The sequence below is a fragment of the Wyeomyia smithii genome, chromosome 2 (assembly GCF_029784165.1).
Source record: "Wyeomyia smithii strain HCP4-BCI-WySm-NY-G18 chromosome 2, ASM2978416v1, whole genome shotgun sequence".
Classification (NCBI taxonomy): Eukaryota; Metazoa; Arthropoda; class Insecta; order Diptera; family Culicidae; genus Wyeomyia; species Wyeomyia smithii.
The window spans coordinates 264,962,538-264,984,890 of record NC_073695.1 but is presented as its reverse complement, the minus strand read 5'-3'; the positions used below and the strand labels follow the sequence as shown (position 1 = coordinate 264,984,890).

General features: G+C 40.9%; 1 protein-coding gene across 2 annotated transcripts; it reads right to left on the bottom strand.

Moving 5' to 3' along the window:
• Positions 1 to 13,937: 13,937 nt before the first annotated feature.
• LOC129721502 (upstream-binding factor 1-like protein 1) lies at positions 13,938 to 17,435 on the bottom strand. 2 transcript variants are annotated; one of them, XM_055674157.1, is made up of 4 exons: positions 17,014 to 17,435; positions 16,426 to 16,957; positions 15,346 to 16,368; positions 13,938 to 14,385 (listed from the first exon to the last, which is right to left on the bottom strand). In XM_055674157.1, the coding sequence occupies exons 1-4, from the start codon at positions 17,081 to 17,083 to the stop codon at positions 14,070 to 14,072; spliced, it is 1,941 nt and encodes a 646-aa protein (XP_055530132.1). In that variant the 5' UTR covers positions 17,084 to 17,435; the 3' UTR covers positions 13,938 to 14,069. The 2 variants fall into 2 exon arrangements, with proteins under 2 accessions (XP_055530132.1, XP_055530133.1); XM_055674158.1 differs by lacking the exon at positions 13,938 to 14,385 and adding an exon at positions 15,032 to 15,244.
• Between the last annotated feature and the right edge of the window lie 4,918 nt (positions 17,436 to 22,353).

Genomic DNA, 22,353 nt, shown 5'->3' with positions numbered 1-22,353 from the left:
TTTTTTGACAACGTAAGCAACGTAAGCATTCTGTGTTGGATCCTAGCAATTTAAATCTGTTGCGCCCGTCTAATTCACTGAATGTGAAATAGCTCCCACAGTGCATGTTGTCCGTGTATCTTAACTGCCCCCTGTTAGGGCAGCTCAAAGGTTGCGACCAGCAACCGATTTTGAACCGCAAAATGCCTTTTTCAAGGCAAATAAACAAGTAATTGAAGGTTAATAATTTTCTGGCATCAACACAAGCGGACATTCTGTGCGGGATGCAATCAAATTCTGTTGTAGTTGTCTAATTTTTACTTTATTTAGTAAACCCCCCACGGCAGGGGCAGCGCAAAGGCTGCGATCAGCATAACCGACTTTGAATAATAAACTGCCCTGTTAGAACGCATTCACAAAAGCAGTTAGTTCGACTATGCAGAGCTAATATGAAGTCGATTCAATCAATCAGCATGAACAGAATTTGGTCGTCTCCCAGCTGCCAAGTTGCAACATGATGCAACACGCAACAGCGAGCAAACGAAATCGCTTGATGTTACAAACCGCAATAAGATACGGGTTAAAACCGTTGCGTGTGCGAGAGCACCATCGGTGTTTATTCGCTGGATACAAAAATCATATGCGAATTGTGAAATAATTTGTCTGAAGAACATTAGGGAATGGAACAACTGAACTGAAAGGCGTGGCCTATTTCGTAGCACCCTTCGACTATAAAAGAGTGTTTCTGGGAAAACTAGCTACATTCATTAGTCGGAAGGTGAGCTGGATGGACCTCCGGGTTGCGCCTGTGGCTGCCTTCAAATTAAACAAATCACTTGCCCTGTGGTTGGTCACCACGTCTCAGGCCTTTGCCTGAGAACGAACGCCAACGCGAGCGATCGGGCGAGATTTTTGCCGTACATCACCGGCACTTCCTCTAATGGAAAAGTTGGATCATTACAGAGATGCGATTGCATTATATCCGATTTGGAATTGAACAATTGTTCTTTAGAGGACAAACAAAACACTTAATTTGAAGAGTTAATAGTTTTGGGTACCAGTAGCAGTATGGTAACAGCCTCAGCGGTAGGTGCTGCCGGTACTTCCATGAGGCGGATGTTATAAGGAAGTAAATGGAAGCGGCACGGCGAAACAGTTCGGGTGTGCTTAGACGCGTGTCATTTTTCGTTGTTGTTATCATTCCCCACATGAAACGACGCGCTTTCGTACGATAGCGGCGGTATTAGCGGTAGATGCATTTGCCAACACTTACTCCAGTAAATCCGTGTCTAATTTTCAATGTGAAAACACCTTTCTATTGTGTTGGCCGTGCGCATTAGGCCTCTGCCAGGCTAAACGCGAAAAGCGGTGCGAACCGATTCACCCGGCCGTAGGTTAATGTACAGCCGTAAGTAGAGCTGTGTAAAAGTATTCTACTTCAACCTTGCGGTCGTGGCTTTGCACACAACCCTCCTGTGATTTTTTTTTCTTAAAAGATGTACAAAATCGAAACGATTTTTGATTTTTCATTAAAAAGTACGAATAGCATTTATATTTACGGCACCGTGCATTATTTGGAAAACATACAAATTAGAAAAAATTGATTTTTTCCGAAAACAATTGTTATGTCACTAGTGTATGCAAATGCCAAGGTTTTTTTTAACAAAATAAGAAACATTCTTTGACGTTTTTCTAATGCTTGAATTCTGAAAAGAAAAAGTCAGCTCAGAGATAGATACCCTTATTTTTCTTAATTTTGTCCATACGTAGATATTTTGGTATGGATTAGGTACTTCCGTATGGACAAAATAAGAAAAATAAGGATATCTATCTCTGAGCTGACATTTTCTTTTCAGAATTCAAGCATTGGAAAAACGTCAAAGAATGTTGCTTATTTTGTTAAAAAAACCCTGGCATTTGCATACCCTAGTGACATAACAATTATTTTCGGAAAAAAAAAAACAATTTTATCTATTTTGTATGTTTTCCAAACAATGCACGGTGCCGTAAATATAAATGCTATTCGTACTTTTTAATGAAAAATCAAAAATCGTTTCGATTTTGTACATTTTTTAAGAAAAAACCTCAATTAATCCACCTAGCGGTCAGACTCAGCCTTTCTCATTCAAACTTATTGTTTGTAAAAATAGATTAACATGAATGCTTTAATCCAATAAAGGTATATTCACTCTTTGGGTTCTAAAATATTGATGTTGTAATTAAAGTATAAAATATGGAATTTGACGTAATGTTAGTGCTTAAGAAATAGCGAAATAAAAGAAATGACTCTTAATTTCGAACAATTTAATCACGAGCGATACCGGGAACGTTCAGATAGTACGATACCACATTTAAATCATGTTGAGGCCATATATATTGATCAAAGCAGGTATAGTGTTGAATAGTCTTTGAATTTCTTTTCTTTCCAAATCTTTTGAACAGCATATCAAATTGTTATGAAGTTTGTTATTTGTAAGTTTGAGAGATGACTAGTTTGTATGACACTAGTTATGTTCAAATAAGTCGTGTAATACTTGAGATAATGAACATTCGTTGTTTTACAAATTAAAACATAACGGTTACTTAAGTTTGATTACAATCAAATGAAAAGGTAACGCATAGGGTAGCCAAACTTTGGAACCACGTGTTCAATCATAATTCATCAGTTAACCCTTAACTAGACAGTTCATCTGATATCAATATTGTTCAAATCGGTTGTGTAGTTTCTAAGATAATGAAGTTTCGTGATTGTCACATTTCGATACATTACAGACGAAGTTACAGTCCGATTACAGAAAAATTCAATAGGGTGTTATGAGGCAGCTAGACCTTTCATTTGATACTTATTCTGTGGAAATCGGTTCAGCCATCTCTGAGAAAAGTGAGTGAGCCCAAGTAGTCATCAGAATATGTTTCTTTCCATAGCTGGATTTCACATTTTTAAACATAACAGGCAAAGTAATATTCCGTTTGCAAAATAAAATAATTAGGGTCTAATGGGGCAACAAGGCCTTCCATATGACACTGATTTTATGAAAATCGGTCCAGCCATCTCTGAGAAACATGAGTGAGATTAAATAGTCTCCAGAACACGTTTTTTTTCCATACCTTCTGAACCACATGTTCAATCTTCATAAAATTCAAAAGCTAAGGGTTTTTTAGGTAGCCCGTTCATTTGAAACCAGTTTTGTTCAAATCGGTGTGTAGTTCCTGAGATATTGATGTTTCGTGTTTTTTACATTTTGATACATAACCTCTAAACTAGAAATCAGATTACAATAAAATTCAATAGGGTCTTATAGGACAACTAGACCTTTCATTGCAATTATATTCATTGATATCGGTTCAGCCATCTCTGAGAAAATCGAGTGAGATTGGGAGAGCGTTACACACACACATGCAGAAAATGCTCAGCTCGTCGAACTGAGTCGAGTGGTGTACGACATTCGGCCCTTTCGAGCACTTTTATACCTTTAGTTTTTGCATTGATTGTTATACCTTTCTAGGGGAAAGGCAAAAAGTGAAATGATAGAAATGACTTTTAATTTCAACTTCAATCCCGAGCAAGGCCGCAAACATTGAAATAGTACAATATCAAATTTAAATGATGTTGAGGCCACATATTTTGATCGTGGCTATAGTTTTAAACAGTATGCGGTTTCCGTTGCTTTCTATAAATTTCAAACCACATGTTTAAACATTATGAAATTCATTGTTTTTGTTCATAGCTTCTGAGATATAAGAGCGTTTTTCACATTCTGACGCAGCGCCAAAACTAAGAGTTTGATTACAATGAAATTCAATAGCAACCTAAGCGGCAAATAGACCTTTCATTTGACACCAAGATAGAAAGAATCGGTCAGACCATCTCTGAGATAAGTGAGTGCGGAAAAAAGGTGCACATACACACGTACACACCCACACACAAACATGTACACCTATACATGCATATATGCAGAAAATGCTCGATTCGTCGAACTGAGTCGAGTAGTATATGACATTCGGCCATTTGGATCACTTTTCTACCTTTTAATTAGCCAGTGATCGTTAGGAGAAAGTCAATATGTTTATTTTCATTATGTGATTTCACATTTTTATGAACAACGGACACAGTTACAATCCGATTGCAATGAAATTCAATAGCAACCTATGGGGCAACTAGACCTTTCATTTGGCACTAATTTTGTGAAAATCGGTTCAGCCATCACTGAGAAAAATGAGTGAGTTTAAACAAGCTTAGGATAACTTTTCTTTACATAACTTTTGAACCATCTGTTCAATCATAACGAAATTTAAAAGTTAAGGGTTCTGGAGACAGCCCGATCATTTGAAACCAGTTTAATTGAAATCGGTTGTGTGGTTTCTGAGAGTATGATGTTTCGTGATTTTTACATTTTGATACATAACCTCTAAACTAAAAATCCGATTACAATGAAATTCAATAGCAACCTATGGCGCAACTAGACCTTTCATTTGCAATTAATTTCATGAAAATCGGTTCGGCCATCTCTGAGAAAAATGAGGGAGAAAAAAAAAGTTGGACATACACACACACATACATACATACATACATACATACAGAAAATGCTCAGTTCGTCGGAAGAGGTCTAGTGGTATATGACATTCGGCCATTGGGACCACTTTTATACCTTTGGTTTTTCCAGTGATTGCTATACCTTTCTAGGAGAAAGGCAAAACATGGAAAAACGCCGAAAAACAAAAAAAAAACTAATTTATTCACCCACGCCCAAGTCTTTAAGAGACTGCAAGAAACTAGTGAAACCACCTAGGGAAGCTAGTACTAATCCCCGTCTTCCGAGTGAAGACTGTTGTTTTTGCAGCTTTTTGAGAAATTTTATTTTGAAAAAGTGCATTTTTTTATCTAAAATGTCCTAAACCCTATGAAAAAGTTGAAAAGTTTTTCTACATAAGATTGTCTACAACTTTGCTGAAGACTTTGTTTTGATTTGATAAGTAAATAAAAAATAAAATTTTTATCTCACTTTTAGGTGAATTATTTAAAAATTTATTTACATCAAAAGATGCCCCTTAAGATCTACAAAAACTTTGTCGAATACACTGTAGCATTTAAATGGTATCTTTATACTCAAAAGACTGACGATCACGTTTTTCGCGTTTTAAACATTTGTGTTATGTGGCGATCCCAGTAGATGTGGTATTCGAAAGTCGTTCGGGCAAGAGGGTCTACCACTCGGAGCTCACGTTCACCCGTCTTCGGCCACCATACTTCCTGGATAGCTGTGTCCACCTTCACTTTTCGCAGCCATCTGGCTCAGATGCCCAGATGACGTTCCAAGTACCGAGTTTCCTATCATTATCCCTTTTCGTTCGCTTGGGTCGATATCGCCAGTTCAGATTCGCATTACTTTCGTAGTAGGGTACTTTCGGCATGCTACCTGACTAGGACCGCGATGCCTAGTCTCGTGACGCGGCTGCCGTCTTAGGTGTAGCTAGCGAGAGACAACATTTCATAACCGTCCACTTCGCATCAGTCGCTGTTTAAGCCGCCCCTGACCCGAGGACAGACACTCGGACAAGCTGCTCTGCATTAAGAACTGCTTCCCCTTCCCTGTCAGCATACGACCAAGTTCCCTCAGGTTCACCGATCTTTCCTTGGTTGCTTGTATTCCAGTTAGTACCACGTGGAGGTAGGGATAGGAGTTGCTGGGCAGTATGATCTGGACCACACTGGGGTCTGTTTTGTTGTAACTAAGAGACCGCTCTGGGGTCTATTTTATGTCAACTTATAGTAACTAATATGATTCGAACTAATAAAGCATTCGACAGTGTTTGGTATTAAGGTTTAATACAGTACTATGACAGCTTTGGTTTTGGACGCACGTGTTCGATATTTCGCGGACCCCGTCCGTCGTGCAAGTTTTTTACATCATCGTTTCCGCTAACGGAACACCCCTGGACACGAAATGACCTCTACGGTCGACCGAACCTTCGTCATCAACTTCAAGGCAGTCCCAGACAGGCTCAAATGCTCCGACATCTCTGACTTTATTGTGCAGAAACTGAATTTTCCCACGACTCAGGTCAAACACCTCCAAATCATCAACGGTCGTGTCTACGTTGGAACTGAATCCCCCGAGATAGCCCAGAACATGGTCCAGAGCCACAACATGCAACACGAGCTGGAACACGACGGAAAACTCTACCGCATTCCTCTATCCATGGAGGACGGTACAATTGAGGTTAGGATCCATGACATTCGACCGAAAATTACCAATCATCAACTGGTACAAAGGATGAATGAATACGGACAAATTCACTCTGTGCGAGAAGAGAACTGGAAAGATTTTTGGCCTGGCGTACCTAACGGCGTTCGTTTTTTACGAATGGTCCTCTCCAAACCGATCCCATCTTACGTACACATCGATACAGAGATGTCACTCGTCACCTACCGCGGGCAAGTGGCGACGTGCAAACACTGTAACCGAAATGTACATTTTACCCAAACCTGCGCTGAATATGCTAAATCATTGCGACCATCCGTCAATGACCGCCTCACTCTCGTGGACGTCGTCAAGAACTCCAACACCGTGAGCAGCGCTGACGCTGGAAACTCGGCGGAAAACAGCTTCGATCCCTACGTGGATTTCACCGAAATCAAGCGAGCTAGGTGCAGTAAAACCAACAAAACTGTCGACAAAAATACACGACGGGACCGGTTCAAATCCGCCGTTTTAATTGCTAGTCAAATTTCCATCTCCTCGACCGAATTCCCAACCGAGATGCCAGTGGGCGAGCTCGGCTCGGAGAATGTCATATGCCCAGAGTCTGAAGCGGCATCGACATCTCACAATACAGAAGACACCAACGAAATGGACACAGCGGACACCAACGGCATCGAATCACCACCTTTCTTCGGTTTTCCCATCACTGAACTAAATAACAGCAACAATAAAAGGAAGCACAACAAACAACAGCCAGCTACAAACAACATCGATAATGGGAACCGTTCTACACAGTCCATCCCCCGTTCCCGATCCCCATCAAGAACAAAGCCCAGAAACTAAAAACAACCTCTAGCACACCCCCCTAATACACCTACAGACAATCCCCACCTCGCTCCCAACCACTTCAATAACAATAAAAATGGATAATTCACCGCATTCATCACCATCATCATCAGAATCGATTCCGGATGTCCAAAATAGGCCTTCGGAGAGATGCCTCGCGTTGCAGTGGAACCTCCGTGGTCTACGCGCTAACAAGTGTGAGTTAAAGCAACTCATTGCGGACTATCAACCTACTGTAATAGCCATCCAAGAAATTATGGTCAACGCCGAAACTATACCCGCAGATTTCATTGGGAAGGATTACACACTACTGGTTGAAAGCGGCCCCAGCCATACGTGGACCCATGGGGTTGGCCTGGCAATCCGCGAAGGGATCCCTTACGAAAGACTCCAGATCCAGACCATTCGCATGCAGATACCCACAGCCGTTACAGTGGTTTCAATCTATCTTCCGCCTAACTCAGGACACATCGGTGACCAACTGGCAGAGCTCCTCGAGCTGCCTCGATCTGGCACAACGGTGTTTTCCCGAGCAGTTGGCGGACTGGTATCGTCATCCCAATACCCAAGCCAAACTCAACCGAAACTGGACCGGCGGCCTTTCGACCCATTACACTCATAAGCTGCATATCCAAGGTCTTCGAAAGGATGATTAATAGGAGACTAACTACGGAACTGGAAGCCAATGGACGACTCGACAGGCGACTACATGCCTTCCGATCCGGCCACGGGACTGACACGCATTTCGCGGACCTATAAAGGTACCTACCAGACAAAGACGAACACTGTTTGATCGCGTCGCTGGATATTTACAAGGCGTATGGCACTACCTGGAGGCATGGCATTCTAAGGACTTTGAAGAAATGGCGTGTATCAGGACGGCTATTTAACATATTGGCCAGCTTCTCATCGAACCGTACGTTTCAAGTAGCGGTAGCAGGGCAACTATCACAGATACGTACACTAGAGAACGGAGTCCCGCAAGGCTCTGTTTTATTCATCACTCTATTCCTCGTGGCAATGCAACCGGTTTTTCAAGCTGTTTCTAATGGAGTCCAGATTCTTCTCTACGCTGATGACATCTTGCTGGTTGTGACTGGCTCTAAAAAACAAGGCCTAGGTCGGAAACTACAAACTGCAGTCAACGCGGTAGTCAAATGGGCAAAAAGCATCGGCTTCGCAATATCGCCGACCAAATCAACCATCTTTTATGGGAGCCCCAATCTTCGCCGACAACCAAAGAAAGACATAACTATTGACCGCATCCCTGTTCCAAAAACAAACCAGCTCAAAATCTTGGGAGTTATATTAGATCGAACTTTCAGCTTTAGAGCCCACTGCAGGCTGACCATTAAAAATTGCGCCACCAGACTACGCATTTTGACCATCGTTGGAGCAAAACTACCTCGAGGTGCCCGTCGCTCACTTCTGCAAGTAGGATCGGCGATTATCACATCACGCTTACTCTATGGAATGGGAATAATTAGCAGAGGAGACTCGACCGTGAAACTATTAACACTATTAACAACATACAACCGGATGGTCAGATTCGCTTCCGGAGCCTTCGTCACTAGCCCTACACTCGCTATAATGGCCGAAGCCGGAGTACTGCCTTTCGACCTGCTTGTTCTACAACTTCTAGCACGACTAACAATCCGGCTGCAAGAAAAAAACTGCGACGCTTCGAACCAGTGGTCCGCAGAACTAGAGATCTTTTCACTAGAAAGACCAATTCGACCACTCCCAACACCTGCCGACGGCCAAGATCAACAGACCGTGAATGGAATGCACCGAAACCGCTTATAATATGGGACGTGAAGCAACAAATCAGAGCTGGTGACCCTCCAGATAAGGTTCGCCCCGTAGTACATGAAGTAATTGAGCGACGCTTACACGGGTACACCCTGCTCTATACCGACGGGTCCAAAGGCGACGAAACAGTTGGGTCAGGCTTGTTCGGGATAGGCATTTCAAAATCGGAAGCACTACCACAACACTGTAGCGTTTTCTCTGCGGAGGCTCACGCTATTAACATGGCACTTAATTTTCGGCACTCAATCCCAATAGCCATCCTAACAGATTCTGCTAGCTGCCTATCTGCTCTCGAATCCGGTAAATCTAGTCATCCCTGGATCCAAAACATCGAGAAGGCCATACGGAACAGAAACGTCCAATTCTGCTGGATTCCTGGCCACACCGGTATCCAAGGAAATGTCATGGCTGACCATCTGGCGAAGCAAGCCAGAAATAACAACCCACAGGAAGCCCCCATACCAGCCATGGATGCAGTAAGGGAAATCAAACACACCATACGACAGCAATGGGACCTCATTTGGCACGCATCACGGGACATCAAACTACGCGAGAATAAACACACCACCAACCCATGGACCGACAGCAAAAACGCAGCAGACCAACGGGTGCTAACACGACTCAGAATCGGACACACTAGGCTTACTCATGGGTTCCTGATCCAAAAAGCTGATCAACCTGAATGCGAATGTTGTGGAACCACTGCCTGTGGACGTTCGGCACATCTTGCTGGACTGCAGAAAATATCAAGACGCACGGATAAATGCCAACATCGATGCATCGAGTCTTCAAACAGTTCTCAAGAACAACACAGATTATGAAAACAAAGTTATAACGTATCTCAAAGAATCCAATCTGTACAACCAGTTATAATATTATATCTTCAGACACGAATGCACACAATATGTGTAAAGTGTCTTTAATAAAATTAATAATAATAATAAAGGTTTAATAGCTAAAATGTCCAATTTCCGTTTTCCTCTTTTTACAACATAAAAATTGTGCTGGTGGACTGTACCCAACAAAAAAACCCAAATTAATCCACCTAGCGGTGAGACCCAGCCTTTCTCATTCAAACTTATTATATGTTAAAATAGATTTACACGATTTAAGAGGAAAAATACTCCTTGAAAATTTGTTGCTGGTTTCAGCACAACTATACCGTTATCAAATATTATACCATTATTAAATAAAAATTAAAAACCTAACACATATGAGCATACATTAAAACATACATATGCAAATATAATGAAATTAATATGTTTCAAATACATCACGCAAAAATCCAGATGACTACTTCTGGTTACCGGAGTACATCCTAAAATGGCGAAATTTTGCCTAATCCGGGTATTTCGATGGCGAAGATGCCGACTTCATCCATTATGAGTATTGCGGAAGCGGTACACCCAGAGGCCAGAAATCAACTTAGGACGCCATTTTAAATTTCTAGATACATAGAAGCTTCCGATTTCTGGAAAACAACCTTAAAGGGACAAACCGTACCCAATGTTTTTCAGGAACATTATCCCGGGCTCGAAAGCCGGGAGTAAACTCCATATTTCACTTTGAAACCCGATTTTGCAGCTTTCGGTTTCTGGAAAACATCCACACACACAAACATATACCCCAATACATGCACACATGCAGAAAATGCTCGTTCCGTCGAACTGAGTCGAGTAGTATATGACATACGACCATTTGGATCACTTTTCTACCTTTTAATTAGCCAGTGATCGTTAGGAGAAAGTCAATTTGTTTACTTTTATTATGTGATTTCACATTTTTGTTAACAACGGACAAAGTTACAATCCGCTTACAATGAAATTCAATAGCAACCTATGGGGCAACTAGTCCTTTCATTTGCAATTAATTTTATGAAAATCGGTCGAGCCATCTCTGAGAAAAGTGAGTGAGAAAAAAAAGTTGCACACACACACACACACACACACACACACACACACACACACACACACACACACACACACACACACACACACACACACACACACACATACATACATACCAAAAATTCTCAGTTCGTCGAAAGGGGTCGAGTGGTATATGACATTCGGCCATTGGGACCACTTTTATACCTTTGGTTTTTCCAGTGATTGCTATACCTTTCTAGGAGAAAGGCAATAGGAGAAAGGCAAAAAACGGTACGATCTTAAATTGGTCTGATCAAGTCAAATACTTATAAGGCTAATTTGTGATAACAAGGAAGAAGGTCAAGGAGCACATTGAGAATATCCAATCAAAGTGCAATAAAAATGTTTATATCCTCTCATCAACAGAAATTCTAGACTTTGTATCAAGAATAAACTGTTAATTTACAAACAAATGTTTAGAACAGCAATGTTATACGCAGTTCCTATCTGGACAAGTTGTTGTACAACCAGGGAGAAGATGGTTCAAAGGATTTAGAATAAACTTTCGAAAATGATATTGAAGCATTCTCCTTGGTTTAGCACGAATGAACTACATGGGCATACTAATGTGAAACCAAGTTATCAATAAGTTCCGACAAACTGCATTCTTCAATTACAACGGTATGCGCACTTTACAGTCAGTAAGATAGGTGTAAGTTTAGGTTTAATTTTCCTACAATTATATTCTCTTAACTGCGTAAGCAATTACAATCTATTTATACCTATCATAAAATTAAAAATAATAATAAATGATATTCGAATTTGGCCTTCAGACTGTCCATTATCGTATTCAAACAACGTTCAAACTTTTAAGGGTGGTTTTCAACATTATTTGTTCATCTTTAATTTGTTTACGCGGTTCCATAAATTTTTTGAAAGTATCATTATATGAATCTATGTAGGTACGTATTAGCAAGCTATGACTCTGACAAAACCTTTCACCAAATCAAAATCAACATTTCAATTGAGTATAAATTTGTAGTACGAAAAAATTAAAGTTGAATATGAAAAGATTACCAAAAACACTTCCGGCTAGAAGGAGACTCAATTCAAGAGTTCCGATGAAGCGTCAAAAAACCAGAAGTACCAGAACTCGTGCTGCTCGTTCTTTAGCTAACGACGTACTTCCGGCATCGATTAATCAGAGCGTTTCGCCAGACCATAAAATAGCTCGAGCAGCAAGCCGGAAGGTGCGCCGAGAGCTTATAGACCAGAACATTCCCGAGGGGTTGCGACGGCCCATCATATGCGATGGAGAAAGTCTTGCCTTCGATGACATAAACCAGCGTTTCGATGCAGCCCGCATTGTGGCCGCTGTTTCGTGGTTTGAAACAGCGGGACATCCCACAGTGGCCGTCGTTCCCAGCGACTTCTACCACAAGGCGCAGAACGAATACGCTCTGGATAATTTGGCCAACAGTGGAAAGCTGGTTGTGGCGAAAGCCGCTGGAGGTTCGGCCGAACACAACTTCCCTTTCGAAAGTGAAATGCTAGCGAAAGCCGTCGCAGAAAACGCTGCCGTTATTTCGGAACGCGAGTTTCGTGAATGCTATTACAGCAATGGCGATTTTCAAACAATTATAAGCGGACGAGTAATTGGATTTTGCTTTTTCAAAACTATGATTTTTATACCAGTTGATCCGTACGGCCGAAAAGGACCATTATTAAAAGATATTTTGAGGAAATAAATAACTTGTGAAGCAAATTGATCAGCTGAATATTCAATCTACAATTGTTTAAAACTAAATCCCTGGCACGCTAATCAAAGTACAAATGTGGACTGCAATTACGTTGAACGAATTTGAATTTTGAAAGAAACTACTTTATTTGATTGTTACGAGGCGGAAATAATAAATGGATAGGCCAGCTAAAACGAAAACATGAACCTTCCACGCTGGTGCTAGAGATCGAAGCAGGACTCTTTATTCGACAGGAAATCTACATGTAGGTATGAACTGTGCATCAATAACAATAGTAATAACAACAGACCAAACAGTATCTCTACTCGGAAGTGTTCGCTCGCCCGACAACTGGTCAGTGGTCACCTATTTCGCAAACTTCGAATCAGCTGCCTACCGGTTAAGGTGTAAGTAGAACTGCTAGCCTTCGGTTGCGGTTTCAGCAGCACTAGCCCTGTGGTTGGTCACCACGTCTCAGGAGCAGCGCGGTTCTTCTCTGCGTGTGTCGCCATAAACAAATAATTGAAGGTTAATAATTTTCTGGGATCAACACAAGCAGACATTCTGTGCGGGGTGCAATCAAATTCTGTAGTAGTTGTCTAATTTTTTTTTTTTACTCTCGCTTATTTACCGTCGGTCTAGTTCCGCCACTGTTGTGGCCAATCACCGACGCCCAGGGAGACGACTCCATACCCAGGACCCTAACTCACGACCCGTTTATTAACGGACCGGCGCCAACGGCTTTACTTCCTCATGCGATGGAAGGCGTGATCCCAGAGATTTTTCGCCTCAGAAAATCTTCCGGTGTCGGCTTGGATTGAATCTAGACCAGTTGGGTTGGTTGTGAGTGGATCACGCCACCTCACAACCATCGACACCTATGTCGGCGGTGGGATTCGAACCCAGGCGTCGAGCGTGGTTGGCGGAGACGTTACCAACCACACTAGGCCCCCGCTGCAAATTCTGTAGTAGTTGTCTAATTTTTATCTTATTTTTCGGGTGTGCTTAGACGCGCGTCATTTTTCGTTGTTATTATCATTCCCCACATGAAACGACGCGCTTTCGTACGAGAGCGGCGGTATTAGCGGTAGATGCATTTGCCAACACTTACTCCATTAAAGCCGTGTACAATTTTCAATGTGAAAACACCTTTCTATTGTGTTGGCCGTGCGCATTAGGCCTCTGCCGTCTAAACGCAAAATGCGGCGCGAACCGATTCGCCCGGCCGTAGGTTAATGTACAGCCGTAAGTAGAGCTGTGTAAAAGTATTCTACTTCAACTTTGCTGTCGTGGCTTTGCACACAACCCTCCTGTGATTTTTTTACTTTTGTTTTTCTGCGTTACCATATCAGGATGTTTCTCACTGAAAAACAAAACGTAAAAAAAAACTTAACAAACTCCAAACCACAATTGCTTTTTCAAAAATGTGACTTTCATACCAGTTCAGCCGGACCATTATTAAAAGATATTTTAAGAAAATAAATAACGTGTAAGGTAAAGCAATAAGCTGTTTATTTAATTTACAATCGTTAAAATATTCACTGGTGTTTTCAACAACACGAAAAGTCTATCAATTGTCTGGATACTCATCTAGCAAAAAACACTAATTTCCTGGCACGCAATTAATCGCTTTCTTCCTCGGAAGCACTACTGCTTTCGTCGTCGTCGTCACCGTTTTCTTCCTCCGTTTCATCCTCATCGGAATCATCGTCCGCGCGCTTACTTTTCTGCATGTTGGCTTTCTCGATGTACCGCCGTATTTCGTCACGGGGCAGGGATTTCAGAAAATTTTCGAAATCTATAATGTACTGCATCTGTGCTTGCTTAAGTTGATCTGCGATTTCGCGCCGCTTAGCTGATGATAAGTTAGCGTAGGACTCCTTGTGTTTGCCCACCTTTCCCTTGTAGATGCGCTGCCGATAGAACTCCTCCGGTTTACTATGGAAAAAGGATAAAGTTGTACGTAATTGTTTTTGGCTGTAACGGTGTGGCTTATGCTAACGGTGCAGCCAAGCTGCTGTCACCGGATTTAAAATTAAACCCCTTTCCTAGTAACTTACCCATCACCAAAGCTCCAATATGACTGTGAAACCCTTCGAAGCATGGTTACAAAACTACAACTATGTAGTTGATTTTCAAAAACGTTGAATAGGTAATACTAAAAACCCAATCACATAACTAACTTTTTTGTACTTCACAACTTCCGGTCGAATTTGTCTGTTTTTCGATTGCCAACCGAACTATTTTTTCGTGAACGAATTTGAACCTTGAAAGTTTTATTTTTTAATGACAAAAGATAACATTAGCATTTTTCCCCCGAAGTATGTGAAACAGAATTCCTACAGCACAGCTGTCTTTTATAATGTGTACCTACATTTTTTTCTTTGCTTTGTTTTCAAAAACAAGCTACAAGTTTTTCAAAAAAATAATTTCTCATGCACACCTTCAAAATCTTTTCAATTTTCGGTGTTTTCTAGCGGAACATGAAATTTGCCAACACAATGTCTCACATAGTGAATGGATAGGCCAGCGAAAACAAAAAAGAAACAACATTCCGCACCGGAACCAAAATAGGCAAAAAAAATCAAAGTAGGGGTCTTTATTAGACAGAAAATCTTACTACATGTATGAATTGTGCATATTATCGTGGCACATATCGCAAAAGTAAACAACAATCGGTATAAATAAAAGAATGTGTAGGTAACCACGGAACGAACAGCATCACTGTGCATTAGTGTTCGCTCGTCCACGGCTAATGCCAACTGGTCGCCTGTTTCGCAAACTGCGATTCTGCTCCCTACAGGGTGGGGTGTAAAAATAACAGTTAGTCAATAAAACCATGCAAGTTAGGTGTATGTTAATTGAAGCCCAAGTGATTCAAAAAAAAAAGAAACTTACGATGGGGGTTTCTCCGGCTCCTTTAAGGGTTCTTGTTTGACTTCTTGTTGTACCGTGGCGTTTTGTTTTTTAGATCTCTTCGTTGCTGTCGCTGGGGTGGATTCATTGGATGAGCGTTTCTTTGTTTGTGCCTTTGGAGTGTCACTGTGGTTGGTAGAGCTGGTCGTAGCTACTGCGAGCGTCTCTTCCCGTGGAACTTCGACATTCTTCTTTTTTTTCTCAGATACCTTCGCAACTTTTACTTTTGAAGGTAAGCTCGGTTCCGGTACATCTTGTTTACGTAAAGGAGAACTTTCATTTGGCCGTTTGGTAGGGGATTTTTCCCTAGCAGCCTCTAGCTCTACCGGCGTAACCGTAGTCTTTTGTTTCTTAGCTTTGGTAGGTTTTTTAATGGCGGTCGATTCTGCTACCGGCGGATCTTCGTCCGCAGATCCGGGATAGAATTCCTCTTCCTTCGGTTGCACCTTCACTTCGTCTTTCTTTTTCTGCTTTGGTTTTGTACTTTTCTCCGTTAAACTGCGTATGTGCTCCAGCTCGGCTTCCTGCTTATCCGGCGGCAGATTGGATATGTAAGCACGATATTGAGTTATGTACTGTTCCCTGGCTAAAGCATATTCATCTTTCAAATCCAAGATCTCTCGTGGGCTCAGTTTATGGTACTCTTCTCGTATTTTTTGCTGAACAGTTTTACCGCTCATATTTAACGGTTCAAATCGAGACCGAGTCTTCCGGATAAAAAATTCGAAAGCATTTCTGCCAACAAATTCGGGCTTACCATGAAAACGATCCAGCATCTCCTGTTCTTTTTTGTTTAACCACTTTCCTGTACTTTGCGCAGCAAATGACTCTTGCACATACTTCAGCTTTTTCTTATGGGGTAGATCTTCCCATTCCTTCCGAGCTTGCGCCAAAGTTATATTGTCTGAAGTTTCCCGTCGAGCTGACAAGAACAAGTTGAAGGGCGTTTTGTTTGTTTGTATTCTTTTAGTTTTCTGCTTTACCACCATATCCGGATGTTCCTCGCTGAAAAAACGGAAAACCTTAACAAACTCACACCAAAACACGCTTATTCATACTCACTAGTATTTTGCCAAAGCTGTCTTATGTTCCTCCTTCAAGCGACCTGCAGCTTCTTCATATTTACGTTTTTTCTTTACAGACATATCGTGAAACTCTTTAGATGCTGTTTTGAAGAGATTTTTCGAATCAATACCGTCTCCCTTCCATCGCGGCATATTTTCCTTCATGAACAACGTGTAAGCAGAAGGCGGGGCTTTGGGTTTCTCAGCATTTAGCAGCTTACTGATAACCTCCGGAGCATCGGTGAGCATTTCTTCCAGCGTTCGAAAGCGACGTATTTTTGCCAGCACAAGTTTGACGGTTTGTTCCACATCTGCCGGGCTATGGTTTCGAACCTCAATCTGCGTCCAATTAATCGTTTGCAACCGGCTGGAAAACTTCTTAGTATCCTTCTTCGGAAGCACAGCTCTCAGCTTCTCAAGTAGAACATCGTAATCCGTTTTCGACCAACCAGCCTGGCACACTGGGTTGATGTTGTCCTTTGTATCGTCATCACTTTCCAGGTCCGATTGATCTTCAGCGTCCGAAACAACTGAAATAATTAACAGTGTTAGAGCACCAAAATAACAAACAATTCAGCACACAAACCTCCTTCAAATCTTTTCGACAAGCGGTTACCGTCCTTCGGATCGTACACGGACATCGAACGCTGCCGCATTTTTTGCTGGCCAATTTATCTAGCTTAGAAAATAAACTGAATGGAAGAACACGAACACTTCCGCAAACAGGACGCCACGGTGCGAAAGACGCTACTTTTTGTGCGAGGTTAGGTGAAAAAAAAATGGAAAACTCAAAGTACAAAAGCGCTCACTCAACTCCGATTATAAAATAAAATTTCTTCACTTAAACTTTAACGTACAAACTATTATATGCAGTGTCTATAGTACAAACCGGTCGTTGATCGTCAAAAGCTACAATTATGCATGTACACCATGCAAAACACTATTCAGCGAAACAAACCGCCGTTTTCATTCCTGTACGTACGAACTATAGAAAAACAATAATTGTGAAAGCTGGCACAGCGACTGTCTTTAGCCAAAAACCGACAGCAGTGACAGCACTAGTTAGCAGGGCTGTGTAATAATGCAGGGATACCAGATTTGTCTGCGTCACGCAAACTTTTGAATTTCGTTTGCAGAATGTTTACTGAAATTCAGATATGTACATTGTTTGACTTAATTTAACCGCTTAGTGAAGTAGTGCATACACACCAAACTTTCTCAACTGAAATTTAGTAAACTTTTACTGAATTTTGCCGCGCTGAAACTTCAATAATCATTTTAGCAATGAAATATTACTGAACGTTTCAGCAATGTGAAATGTCATTCATTTTGACGCTACTTTGCTGAATTTTCAGCAAGGTAAAATGTCATTCATGTTTGACCAAGGGATTGGTATGGTAGCCTTTAAGCGTAACGCACATCTATTTCTGTACCGTTCATCACAACACTTCCTTTTATGCCGTCACAATTCGCTTTTATTTGTTTTGGGGCACAATTATTGTACAAAATAACACTTAGAATATCACATCACATACAAACATTTTGAAAAATTGCTCAAAATTATCCGATATGCTGTCAATAACTGCAATCAACATTTGGTCGGTTTGCCCGAATCAACATAAGATAAGGGTAAACTGACCATTTTTCGGGTGCCAGTGCCAGTGATGTTGGTAACGCGTCAAATGTATGGTAGCTGACTAGAGATGGTCGGGTATGGGAAATTTGTTACCCGTACCCGACCCGTACCCGACTAATCGAAAATTTTCAAACCCGTACCCGACCCGAACCCGTAGTCTGGTTTGTTTGAAATACCCGTACCCGACCCGAACCCGAAAAATATCTATTCCAACTACCCGTACCCGACCCGTACCCGAAAGAAAACAACGCCGAAATTGCTTGAACCCGACCCGTACCCGACCCGTCCTGGATTTTTTTTTTTCAAAATACCTGGGTACCTCGCACGTTATATGCACTAATTGTCAAATGTGGTTTCTCGAGATGATGGCCGGAGTTAGACGAAAACCGAGTGTGAATGTGAACGCATGTTAATGAACCCAGAGTTCCAGGCGGATGGTCCACTATAAGGAAGAGGTCCACTATGAAAAGTGCATGTCTGGTAAAGTTGAAAAAGCGACGAGTTTTATGTGAACATCGCAGCAACCTGAAATCTTAATATTATAATAAAGTCAAAGTTAATATTGTTTATAACTTGAGAAAAATTTAATAATTCATTTGCATTTGCCAAAAACCTGTAATTTTTTAGCACAGATTCGGTGTCATCGATTCAATCTAAAAATCGGTATAACACAGATATTTCTGTACATCCCTGGTCACAGTGCAAACAAAGACTATGCTATCGCTGTCAAATCTCATATACATATTTGCTTCGTACCAAACACAGTAGAGAATCGATGGCCATCCGCCTGAATTTTTTTTTACGTCAGCTGTTTCATAATATTTTTCCTTTATTGCTATAATATTCAAGTGCCTAAATCCAAAATGTGGGTGCAATATCATGAGATCTGTTTTTTTATAACTTTTCGAAGTTTGGCATACTGACGTTTTTTGACATGTGTTTAAAAAAAATTCATTACTTTGAACAGCTTCAATGATAGCTTGGATTTTTTTGGTGTCAAAGAAAAAGTTGATTCGTAGTTAGTCTGTATGTATTACCTATTTTGTTTTAATTTAAAAAAAAAATTTTTTTTCGCAAAATTTGGTTGATTTGAGGTGTTGTGCAAAAGCTACGTAATTTGTTTCTGTGAGGAGAACGCCCTGTGGCTAAGGGGAAAAGTGCCAAAATCATTAATAATTAGGTCACCTGCTTTATGGACGGCCCCAAATAAAAAATGGAATGGAGATTGGTGTTCAGCACCCCAAAATTAAGTTAATACCATATTTTTGTCGCATTTATCCACACTTTTTTTACTTAACCAGCCCTTGTATTTAGTTGCCTTACTGTGCAATGCTCCAGGTTTTCCTCACAAATATGAAAAAAGCCTGGCAAAAATTCCATTTAACTCAAAATGGTTGCAGGAAGAACTATTGACTTTCACATTAGAAAGAGATAGCATGATGTCATTCCCTTGGTGCAAACACTGCCGACAACTGTCAGAATAGGTATTGGCCGATCTCTCGTTGAGTGAGAATGGGCAATTTCTTGTTCGATCTTTCCGATTATCGACACTAAGAAAACACCTAGGTTTGAAATGTTAAAAATTAATTTCTCATAATGCACGAAAATCAAATTACCCGTACCCGACCCGTACCCGACCAATTGAGAATTTTTCAAACCCGTACCCGACCCGAACCCGAAGCCTTGGTTTTTAAATTACCCGTACCCGACTCGAACCCGTAAAATATTTTTTTACGCTACCCGAAGCCCGACCCGAACCCGACGGGTACGGGTCGGGTACGGGTTTCGGGTAAAAATACCCGTACCCCACCATCTCTATAGCTGACAGCGGTGCCATCCCCGTGTGTTTGACGGACTTTTACTGAATTTCCAGAAATGTTCAAAGCATTGCCGAACATTCAGTAATGTCGGCTTTCGAATATTTTGACAGCACTTTGCTGATAAGTTTCAGCAAACGTCCGTTAGATTACTGAAATATCAGTTCAGTGGGAATTCTTTGTATGGATTTTGAGACACGTTGAAAGTTGATTTTTTGTTTAGCGACCATACTTAAATGACGTAGCATTTATGGGGGGAGGGGGGATATCATCATTTTGTGACAAGGGGGGAGGGGGGTTGTAGTAAAATCGACGTAGCATTTTTTTGAGAGACTGATTTTTTTGCAGGAAAAATGTATTCTGAAAATACACTAAAAGATTTCACAAGTATTGCAGCGAGATCTGTCGAAATGTTTTTATCTGTGGCATTCTGAAATCATCAAAAAGCTCTGCTACATAAACAATCACTTGGATTTCCAAACACACAATCTGTTTTGAATACAAAAATCGTTGCTTTTTTGTGGCTTTCAATAGTGAAAATTACAAGATACTCGTTTCATTTCCGGAATAGTTCCTGTGTTTTCTGCAGACATGGATCGTACTAAGTTGTTTAAACACCTTTACTCCTTGTACCAAAACACAAGCCCTTCGAAGCAGAAGATGCAGTCACGAGTCTACAACAACAATATCGCACGCTAGCCTGGGGGGCTAATGTGGTCTCGATCAACTAGATTAGTTGAGAGAATTCGTTATCGATATTGTTTTCGGCACATTTTGCATGTTGTAGGATAAGTACAACGATACACCGTGCCCCAGTGCTGAGTCGAGAAAATTTCCAGCTCGAAAAGTTCCTCGACCTGATCGGGAATCGAACCCGATATCACAACCGTGTGGGAGAGCTAGCCGACCGACATCGCTAACCACAGAACCACGGGGACCACTACGCAGTCACGAGTCTATAAGTTGTAAATAAATTGAATTAGACACGGTTTTTTTTTCAAGTATTTTTTGTGTGTATGTTACCACAGTCAGGTTTTTACTACGTACCTCGTAAAAAAACCGCGTTAATTCGAAAATCCACGTAAAAAAACGGGCTAATTCAAAAATCCGCGTAAAAACCGCGTTATTCAAAAATCCGCGTAAAGTGAACCAGCAAGAAGGGCTTAGAAAAAAACCGAGACGCTCTAGAATCAGTATTTAAAATTGTCTTTTTTGACAATCATTCCGAATCTTTCGGAGGGCGGTGGGTATTTTTTGGACTAAGTCTTCTACTAGATAAACACTTAAGCGTTACTGGTTCCAAACACGTTAATTCGAAAATTCGCGAAAAAGTTTTTGAATTAGCGCAGTATCGCGTAAAACCGCGTTAAATAAAAAATCCGCGTAAAAAAAACCTCGTAAAAAATTCCGCGTATAAAAACCGCGTAAAAAACCTGACTGCACATTTTTTCAGAAGCGGAGAGGGGGGGGGGGTTTCGAATGCTACGTTTTTTTCAGGGGTGGTTTAGGTTTTGTGACCAAATGCTACGAGGGGGTAGGGGAGGCTTAAAAATCATGAAAAAATGCTACGTCATTTAAGTATGTTCCCTTATTATTTATTTAACTTTTACCTTCATGTCACAAAGATAAGATTGATATTCGAGTAATGAGTCGCCGGGTTGTCCGACTTTTCCTAGAAAACCATTCCTCAGAAAATGAAATGTCGAAGGATTTTCCCCAGAATGAACCATTCTCCAGGATACCAAATCCCAGGATATACTAATCACCAGAATACCAAACCCCCGAAAGTACTGGTTACCAGAAAACCGTTCCCCAGGATGCAACAATGCTCAGAAAACTATTTTCCAAAATTACCGTGACCAGGAAAAAATTGTTTTTGTTCACATTTTAATTATTTGAAAATTTTAATAAAGACAAATTGTTGAGTAATAATAATATAATAATGATAATACAATACAACTAATAATAATGTGATAACTACTAAAAATATTAATATAAAACAACTATCTACTGTTTGTAATAACTAGTGTTATAATTGAAAGATTTAACTATTTTGTAATATTAATGCTATTGCCAATATTTGGTCCTCTAACGACGAATTGTTCTTATCTGCTGCTGTTAAAATTTCCTTTAATTTGGTCTCCCTGCTAACTACCTTTTTGCAACGACGCCTGGCAGTGGCTTCTCCTTGCAGATACCGCAAGTATTCAGCAGATGTCGATTGCTCCTCCTCCCTGAATGCACGTAGTACGGCGTAAAATTTCAAATCACCGACGCCTTTCAGAAGCGAATTAAACTTGTTGTGGTATCCCTCTATGTTGTTGGATGTTCTTGGCATATCATTCAACGTATTCGATCTCGTAGACCAGATTTCTGAAGGGACCCTGGGCTGCGCGCCGAGCTTTCCGCAGCTGTTGTTACCAAACAAATATTTTTTGGCAATATAATCAAAAAATGGCGTCATCGATTGTGG